Source organism: Notolabrus celidotus, chromosome 9 (assembly GCF_009762535.1).
Source record: "Notolabrus celidotus isolate fNotCel1 chromosome 9, fNotCel1.pri, whole genome shotgun sequence".
In the NCBI taxonomy this organism is placed as follows: domain Eukaryota; kingdom Metazoa; phylum Chordata; class Actinopteri; order Labriformes; family Labridae; genus Notolabrus; species Notolabrus celidotus.
Window position 1 is genome coordinate 22,612,547 of NC_048280.1, and position 9,891 is coordinate 22,622,437.

The following is a 9,891-nucleotide window of genomic DNA, read 5'->3' on the forward strand; positions in this document are numbered from 1 at the left end:
AGCTCCATGACCTCCAGAAGGTCAACCATGAAATCATGGCAGCTGAGAAGAAAGCATTGGAGCAGCTGCAGCTCCAGCAGGAGCAGTGGAAGGAGGAGAGGAGCTCCCTTCATAACACCGTCCTGCTCCTCCACACTACCCAGAAAAAGAAAACTGAGGAGTGGACGGAGAGAGAGAGAGACATGTCCACCAGAATGGACGAGCTCGACAGCAGGATGGCTGAAGTGGCTAAGACCAAGAAGAAGAAGAGAAGCTGGCTCAGGAGACTCTTCAGACGCTCCAGCTCTGAGGACAGCGTCTCTTAGTCTCACTGAGAAATGTTTAACAAGCAGAACAAAAATAAAAATACATGCATGTTATGTTTTATGTCTGTTGAGATTTATAATTTTCATTTTAAAACAACATGTATAAGATACGGTTACTTTCTCCTCTGTAAGGACATGCACCACGAGTGTTCGCAAACCTGGTATCCTCCTGAACATCTTTAAAATGTTTTCACCTCTGAGTTCATCATCCATGAGTTATATTTCAACATTTATTAATATTTACTTTTTTTATATTTGTTTGTGAAGCACTCTAAAGTTTATAAAGAAAAGTGTGACATGAGTAAAATAAATGATAAATACTTCCTTCTATCAATATTAAAACCAGCGTTATTAACTTCAGAGGTTTGTTTCTTGCACTGTAAGAAAAAATAATAGTTCAACTTAAAATAATTTGTAACCTGGCTGCCTTAAAATGTTAAGTTCAGCAAGCCAAGAAATTTAAGTTTTTTCCACTTTTGTTAAATTTAAACTTAGTTTTATTAGTTGGGGTAAAAAAAACTGTGCTGATAAATTACTTCTATCAATTTCATACTTTAAGTTTAATCGACAAGCCTTTTTAGTGAGAACAACAAGAAATTCTAAGTTTTACAAACCTAAATGTTAGTAGAAACAACATGAAAAACAAATTAGATCAACAAGTTTCTACAGGTATATTGAGTTGTAAATACATGAAAATATAACTTGCCTAAACTAAGCATTTTGTTGGATGAATTTACAATTATTCTGCCAACATGTCTAAAATGTTAGCTCAACAAAGTGTTTTGTTGAATCAACTTATCTTTTTAAGGCAGCCAGGTAACTTTTTCCGTGACTTGTTCATGTTACTTGTAACATTACTTTCATTAAAAAAAGACAAGTACTTGTCATTTCTTAAAACAACCGAAGCCTCAATTTTCAAAAAATACACCATAAAAATTATTTCTCAACATGGGACAACATTCAAAATACTTTATTCAATGTCAAAACTGACAATGGCTTTTTTGTATGAATTTGACTTGGCATCATAATGCTATCATGAAGAATGGATTAATATGGCAACAGCCATATGTTCAATATTTATCTAGAAGTAAACACTTGGCTTACAAAACTGTAAGCAGAATAACAAAAGAGTGCTCTCACTATATTAGAACTATGTAGGTTTAAAAAACAGAAACTAAGAAGTAAAAAAGTCTACAAATATCACACATTGAACATTTCTCTTTTGGTAAACACTAAGCTTCTGCACTGCATGCAGAAAAGTATTCAAACATTGATCCAAACCGAGTGTCTCTTGCAGCACATAGCATTGTAAAGGTTGGTCACTCCAGTGACTATAAGGGGTTTCCTGTGCATTTGTGCAGGGGCCATACTTACATCTAGTTGTATCACAAGGAAATCTGTTACCTGAACTACTCTGGTTGGACTGATTAGTTGGACACTATTTTACTTGATATTTCAAGTAAAACTGACATTTAAGTTGAACTGACTTGAGAAAGTGAGCTGAGGTAACCAAAACCTAAAATCCCCTTTTACAGTGTACATATTAACATGCATAAACATCCACATATATTTTAGTGAATCACATGCTGACCAAAAAAGGTGTAGGCTGAAGCCAAAGCTTATCCTGCCTACCCTTTTACATAACTGATACCATATAGGCAACATTGTGCAAGTAATTATGTTATTTTATAACAAAGCAATCTCTAAACGTTGCATTCAGAAACAAACTTACAAACAAAAAACAAAATCTCAAAACATTTCAATTTCAACAAGCAGCAATTCAGAAATCTTAGTGAAAAATAATTTGAATTTTCAGTTTATACTTCATCCATATATTTATTCATCTGTTTATTTTTAAGCATTTTTTTTAAATACACAACACATTTTTAATTCCTCATCACAACTGTTCCAAACGTTTACCCTTTTAACAGATACACACCTCTCTTTTATATTTGACTTTGTCTCTATTTCAAAAAGAAAAAAACCTGTTCCTCTTAAGTCATACCTGCTTTCTCTGATTTCGAACAACCTCTGAACACAGTTTGGAAGTAAATTATGTTTTGCTTTGGACATTACCTGTACATTTTTGTGTTCCACTAAATCATAAAATTAAAGGGCCTTTAAACTAATAAATAATGCAATGGTAGGTTCAAGGCAGTTAGATTTTGTTACGTTTCTTATACATCTCTTCTGTAACTTAAAAATGGAGTTGGTATTTGTTTTATAAGTGTTACCCCATACCTCCACACAGTAGGACATGTATGGAACAATAAGGGAACAGTAGAGAGTGTACAATGACTTTTAATTCAAGAATTCCATAGTTTTATACAGTATGGCAATGGTTTTTGACATTTTACTTTTGACATTGTTTAAATAGTTTAAAAAGTATGACCATTGGCATGGTCCAGTGTCATGGGACCTTTCTAACAACCAAAGTCATCCTTATTTGAAATTGTTTTGATTACTTGGCAATAACAAAGCATTCAAAAAGAAATCCAGACTGCATGTCCCCCCTGTAGGGTTGTCTGGAGGAATGCATGGAGCCTCCCTCCATAAATCCAAAGTGATGGCTGCACAGAAGGAGGTTGCATGAAGTTTTACTCCGCCCACTTGCACTTGCTCCTGTTGCTCATTAGAGGCTTTCTGTATCGTCACTGGAGACTTCACACTATCTGTGGCTTTCATCGCCATCGCCATGGAACGAGGGCTTTCGTGTGTCTGTTTGCTATCTTTGTTACTTCTCAAAGGTAAGACAAACAAATAGTTAATATGTTAAGTTTGTGCAGTTCAGCGAGCACACATTTCTGCACTGTTGGAGAAGTTGGGCGGCAGAAACTTGTGAACAATGTTTAAAGCCGACAAAAAAAACCCACTAACATTGTAACAATTATGATTATTTGTGTAGCTTTCTTATAGGTTTAGCCGAACTTGTTTGGTTCATATATGACATCGTATGTGAATATGAAGTCGCCGGAGGACTCTTAAACACAGGATTGCAGTACACATGGCTTAGAATGGGCTGGGCTGCTTCAGCAAAAGTAAATAAAACTTTCCATGTCAAGCATAACTCATGTTTTTAAGTCAGCTAGTTGTTAGCTCAGTTAGCTGTTGCGTTCAAGCTCACTACTAAAACACATTGAGAAAGTGAAATGTGGTAAGATGAGGATGTGTCTGCTTATGTTGCAGGCCGATCAAAACCAAATATCGCGAGACAACACATTATTTAAGATCTGAAGTATAGCTCTGAAGTAATATTATTTGTCTCATGTAGCCTACTTCTTTTTTTTTTTTTTTTTTTGAACACTATTTTCCATTTTCACATTTTCTTTCACAACAAAAACAGTAGTAATGCCAACAGCTGGCACCAAACAAGTGGTCACGACTCCATCAAACTACACAGGGCAAAAAGCAACCAAAATCAAATTCATTAGACATAAAGTAGGCCTAATTGTGTATAGATATATAGATGTGTATATACACATACAGATACACACAAACAAACTAACAATCAACAACAAAAAACACTTCAGCTGTAAGGTACAACAGGGTACATAAATGACTTGTATTAGTTTTAAAGGAGATCAAGAAAACACAGGTCAGTTGGGAAACAGGGACATTTGCATTCTCCCACATGATCAGGTCTGAATACCACCTCACAGATGTTGCTTTAAGTTAGTGGGAATGACAGTTTCTCAACATATTCAATAAATGGCATCCACGTCCGGTTATATCTTCCAAGTGCACCCTTCAACATAAATCTTAACTTTTCTATTTGAAGGCGCATCATGACATATTTAATCCACTGTATAAAGGAGGGAGGACCAGCAGCTTTCCATTTAATAAGGATTAACCTCCACGCTATCAGTGATGTAAACGCAATTACATTAGAATGGTCGGAAGTTATACCCCTTCTTATTTGCCGGAACACCAAACAATACTATAAAAGGTTTCGGGTATATTGTTCTCTTACAGATATCTGAATACACTTTAAATATAGAGGTCCAAAAGTTGCTCAATGTGCTGCATGACCAGAACATGTGGCTCATTGTCGCAGGAGATTGTTTGCATCTAGGACAGCTATCATCAGAGATCGTAAAGATTCTTGACTATTTAGCTGTCGTGTAATAGAGGCGGTGAAAAAGCTTAAACTGCAATAAGCAGTGGCGTATGCAAATGCAGGAGGAATAAATGCGGCTGATGCTTGTCTCATGTATTTCAAGAAGCAACTAACGACGATGCTACCAACTGTTGAAAGGAGTTTGGCGAGGTGTTCTCTCACAAACATCTTATCAATGATAGGTCAGAGCAGTCTATATTTTCCACAGTTATAATTTCTTTGGTGAGAAAGTAAATTCTTTTTGCAGACAAACATATCAAAAATACCATGTCAGTGTGATCTTCATGAGTAACTTAGAGCTCCTGTGAGAAGTTGTTAGCTGATAATGAAACAGACAAAAATGAATGCTCACGCCTGTTATGAGCTACAAAAGTAAACAAAAGTATCAGCAACAAAATTGAACATTTTTGAATTGTTATTTTTGTGCCGGAATATGCTGATGGAGGTAGGTGTCGGTGATTCACCGCATGCTGCAGAAAGAGCAGTTTCATGACAAAGATGCAAAGATGTAAGTGATGCGCTTGACCGTTCAAAGAAAGCAGGATTTTATTTTTATTAAAACACTACATGCTTAGGACAAAACCACCAACCGATTCCTCACATGAGCTTTAATGTCACTCAATACTCAGCTCTTTTCCATTATAGCAATGATGGTTTATAATAATTAAGAGTAAATCTTGTACAATTAAAATGTGTTTCCCCTTCACAGAGACAATTGGTTTCAAAGTCCAGAATAAGCTGCTGGGGAAATGCCTGCAGGTGCAAGAAGGATCTTATGGAGGTAGAGTGTCTCTGCGTGATTGCAGCCCCTATTCGGCCTTACAGGAATGGCGATGGCTCCCAGACAGCCAGGCTCTCAGCAGTCACCACACTGGGGAGTGTTTAACTGCACCAAGAGAGCAGTATGAAGGTGTCCATCTGCAGTCCTGCATCTCCAAGGCGGACGGAGACGAGACTGGTGATGAAGTCGCTATGGTGGAAAAGGACAGGGAGGCAAGCAGCCAAGCTTGGTCCTGTTCCAAGAAAGGACACATTACTCTGATAGGGAGGGGGCTGCATCTTAGTGCCACACAAGAATCCACTTTGGTCTTCCTTTCAAGGGAACATAAGCAGGTACAAAAGTATTAGAAAAGGAACAGGAGGTTCTTCTCAGTGATATATTGCATCAAGTACTTTAGTAATACTTAAAATGTATCTACAATTTGAAAGGATTATTCTTGGAAGTTAAAAAGTCAGAACATCTGTAAAGTTTCTAATGGATGCTTGATGTTCTTTTGGCTCACCCTCTTTCTAAGCAGGGCAGCAGGTGGCGTACTCTTGACAACCAGACGTTGTGCAGTGGAAGGGACAGTAAACCTCACCAACACCAACCTGTCCACCACCTGGAGCCATCTTTGGAGCCAGGGATATTTAAAGGTACCATTCCTGAAACACACAGAGAGGCTGAACCAGGTAAATAATTAAAAGTATCTTACAAGTTGCAAACTCCATATTCATCAGACACTATTGTGTATTTAAAAGGCTCCATAAAACTCTATTAAAAATGTATTTATAACAATGTAAGTCATGACTTATGATGATTTATGTGGTGGACATAATGTATGGTCAGTTCTGAATTTATAATGTGTTATTCCTCCTTGCTTAAGTAACAACTGTGTTTAAAAGTTGAATATGTTACACAGCACAGTCAAAATACCTTGTGCAGTTCTAACAACACATAAAATCTACTCTAACATACTATGTAGACAGATATTTTAGGTCCTGTAATTGGTTCAGAACAACAGGCTATAGCATTGCTTTGTAGGCTTTAAGGTGTGACAGTACTGTATGGGCTTATAAACAATTGTATGATAAACAAACTACATTTTGAAGGACTAATGGTTATTATTTTATGGCTGCAGGGAATCACTGGTAGTTCACTCACCTGTGGTACTGTGCATGAGCAACAGGGAGTGAAGCAGTGTGTTGCTGAGGTGAGCCAGTGACCTCAGCCAACCTTAACTATGCAAATAAAGGTGACGTCTAGTAGAGCTAGACGGCAAACAGCACTGGGGAAGGTTTTATGTGTACAGTGATATAGTTTTAATATTAAGCAACTAAATCAAAGTTTCTGTTCACATTTTAAACAACAATTACATGTATATATTGTTCTCCAGCTTCCTGTTTAGGTACAAATCTTCACCTTTACAAGTCATGAAAGAAAAAAAAATTAAAAAATGATTTAAATAAAAAGGACTCCTTTTAAGGTGAATGTCTCTGCTAAAATACACAAAACCACTTGTTTGTTCTTTAAGATATTATTTGTTCTGAGTCTAATATGAGTTACAAGATTTTTCCTGGTGTGGTCCAGAGATTAGATTACCACATGCCTGCTTCAGCCTCAGGATCTCATTTGGCTAAGTGCACTCATGATCGATCAATATTTTCCTTGTTCTGGAAGAGAGCCAGCCACTCCATGCAACAGCATCACTGTGACCTGTCAGATCATGGCAGTGCTGATTCATGTTGCTGTAACACCAGGCTGATGCTACATAATCAGATTTCTCTCTTGCTATGAAAGTGTTACAAACAGAACTACTACTCCTTCAGAAATTAGCCTCAGCTATAACACAATATTTTCAGTATTACCATATATGTGTGTGCTTCCCTTCTTTATCCTAATTTCTATTTTGGGAAATCACTGGTAGTTGACTTGTCCAAGAATTATATATTTTTTCCTCCCTTCAAGTTGAAGGTACTGAGGCCACTGAAACATACACTACAAAAGAAGACCCCCTTTCTTCCCTCAGCACCAAATCCCCTGCAGATCCCACTATGATTTTCTTCAGTATGGACTATGGTGAGTCATAAACTGTAATCAATAGAAATGTAATGTATCCTCTGTTGTCCCTTAATATTGTATTCAGGTCTACAGGGAAGCTTTAACAACCCTCCACTAGGTGGAGATAGATTGTAAAGAATCTGAGAACATGTTTCTCATGGGTGTGTTGAAATGTGTGTAACGGAGGTTTTTATTATGCACAAGCAGAGTCTTTACAGAAATGACACAAATCATATAAAGGAGTGAATAACTGATGTGTTGCTTGGTCTGTATTGTGCACATTTGTTTAAGGGATGGGCTGGAAGATAACCATGCTGGTACTCAGCTCTTTGGCTCTGGTCCTGGGGACTGTGATTCTTATCCTCAGTGTTTACAGCAACAGGTGAGCGCCTTAATGCAAACATTACTTTTACAAAGATAATAGAAATAATTTATTAGTTTACCAACAAAAAAATCAAGTTGATCATTTATAAGGGAAAATAGATAAGGTTGGATTTTAATGTCATTGTAAAACTTACATGCCTTTGCATCATAGCAGTTAGAACTATTTTATTTTGAAAAGACAAGACCAGTCTACCAGATCTGTTTTGTGCTGCAGCTGACCTACCATATGGCAAATAATGCTCCCCACATTGAAGTCCAGCTTCCAATAAGCACAACTTATAATAACCGATTATAGCTGAACAAAAAAAAATGATATTAAAATGGAAAAATTGTGCATGATGATTCATTGATAAATCATAAAAGCTAAACAGCAGACAAAAAAAATATTAAAAACAATTCAAAAATGTTCTTTTTAATTAGCTATCATTGTTACTACCTTTACTTTTATTATTATTATTTTATTGTTATTATTCTTTATTTTATTTTATTTTTCAATGTTTTCCCTCGTGTCCGCAAGATTAGGGTGGGTGGGTGTTATGGGTGGTTGGGCAGATAAAGGGAACAAATGTTCTTGTTTGTAAAATGAAAAACTATAAATAAAGCTTTTTTTAAAAAAACTGAAAAAGACAGTGTTGTACTTTCACCCACTTTTCTTTTCCTGCCTTGCTGTGCTAGGAGGAAGAAGGTGGTGTGCGTTTTAAAGTCATACACTCCAAGATCAGAGATGAGTGTTCCTGGATCCCCTGTGCCCAGTGAAAGAGCGCCACTAACAGAGCATGCCATGCGTCTCCCACAATCCACCCCCACTTTGCAACGAGGAGAAATCCTGATTCAGTGGAAGGATGGTACTGTCACTCCACTTTATGAGGCCTGAATGTGTTTGTTAGTGCAACCATGTATTTTTTCTTGTATGTGTCCTGAATGTCTGTAGTGAAGACGAAACATGTGGAAACAAAAAGGACCAAATAAGGTAGTGTTTTGTTAGGTATTTGACTTCTTTCATCCAAGTGTTACCAGGCTGCTTCATAAAAATGAAATTTCATGGATCAGTATCGGACCGTGTCAGTGAGGCTTAGCTGCCACAGGAAGATAAAAGCTGACATGAAGCTGCCAGTACAGAAAATTTGGACTTTCACTTTTCAATAATAGTGAGTCCTGACCACTGGTGTTTGAGATTTGAGGGATTGTATGTTAGACTGTAAAATTACTGTTTAAGCAGTCTGAAATTGTTTGACTTACTAGAAGTACTATTTAAGGGCTCAACAAAGCAACCAATATATTAGACCTTACTTGGATAAACACTTAGGAAACCTATCTTTGTTTGCCAGGGCCTCAGATGAACTGTTTTCTAGACTGATGTTAGACACGTTGGGCTGTGGTGTTGGACAAGGCGTTCTTTCCTTGACATGTTTGTTTTATTGATTCTGATGTTTAAAAGGCTTCAAAGCAATTTTCCGCTGAGCTGAACAAATTACACTCATTAAACCACACCTCAAATTCTGAAACTCACACCTTTAATGTTAGGATTAAAAGGCGTTTTTACTGAAGTATAATTAAAGTAGCGTAGCAAATATGTGACTTTGACAACAGTTGATACCTTAACAGTATTATTTAGCTTGTAGCCAATAGAATTGCTTTGAAGAGTGATTGAGGTGTATAAGGAGAGAATCTTGACCTTAACAGTATTATTGTGTAGTGTTTATTTTTATATGCACTTTGCTCTGACACTTACTTAACCTAAGTATGCTGCAATAATGAACATGGTCATAACATTTACTTAAACTTGATAGTCTTTTTCCAACCTTTGTACAGCAGCTAACGAGACAAACTGTGCTCACTTTTCTTTTCCTTCCAGAGAAAATCATATGATAGTAAATTATATGATACAGTTGGAAGCTCCAGAAACAGCTTGTGTGGACACTGTCTTGTCGACAATTGACGTTTTATTTGTTTTGCACTGACCTAGCTGACAGCCACTATGTAGCAGTTGTGTTAGTTCACTTAACATTGAAGTAAGCTAATAAAACAATTTTTTTACACTGACTTGCAGTTATTTTTGAGTGCATGATGTATTTTGTAAATGAATGTTGTTTTGAGTGGGGGGAAGAGTGTTTGCTGACAAAAGCACATTTTATAGTAATTACTTCAGACAGTCTGTAGGCATGCTGTAATCACAGATTTGTTCAGTTAACGATGATGATGATGATGAGGTTCCAAAAAAACATTGCATATCCCTGTGGCACGGAAACTTCCCAGCAGGAGGA

The 9,891-nt window shown here is 36.8% G+C and overlaps 1 protein-coding gene across 5 annotated transcripts; it reads left to right on the plus strand.

Moving 5' to 3' along the window:
* The first annotated feature begins 2,766 nt into the window (after nt 1–2,766).
* On the plus strand, nt 2,767–9,670 carry LOC117819472. 5 transcript variants are annotated; one of them, XM_034692862.1, is made up of 7 exons: nt 2,767–3,052; nt 5,132–5,535; nt 5,718–5,874; nt 7,151–7,261; nt 7,535–7,625; nt 8,303–8,472; nt 9,483–9,670. In XM_034692862.1, exons 1-7 carry the CDS (start codon nt 3,001–3,003, stop codon nt 9,494–9,496), a joined length of 999 nt encoding a protein of 332 aa, XP_034548753.1. In that variant the 5' UTR covers nt 2,767–3,000; the 3' UTR covers nt 9,497–9,670. The 5 variants fall into 5 exon arrangements, with proteins under 5 accessions (XP_034548753.1, XP_034548754.1, XP_034548751.1 ...); XM_034692863.1 differs by having other exon boundaries at nt 2,768–3,052; nt 5,718–5,838; nt 8,303–9,670; XM_034692860.1 differs by having other exon boundaries at nt 2,771–3,052; nt 8,303–9,670.
* The last annotated feature ends 221 nt before the right edge of the window (nt 9,671–9,891 follow it).

Excerpts from the sequence above, each read along its gene's own strand:
- LOC117819472 (XM_034692860.1), top strand. The coding sequence starts at position 3,001 with ATGGAACGAGGGCTTTCGTGTGTCTGTTTGCTATCTTTGTTACTTCTC. Across the intron at positions 5,536-5,717 it reads TTTCAAGGGAACATAAGCAG|CAGGGCAGCAGGTGGCGTAC; the intron begins GTACAAAAGTAT and ends CCTCTTTCTAAG. Across the intron at positions 7,626-8,302 it reads CTCAGTGTTTACAGCAACAG|GAGGAAGAAGGTGGTGTGCG; the intron begins GTGAGCGCCTTA and ends TTGCTGTGCTAG.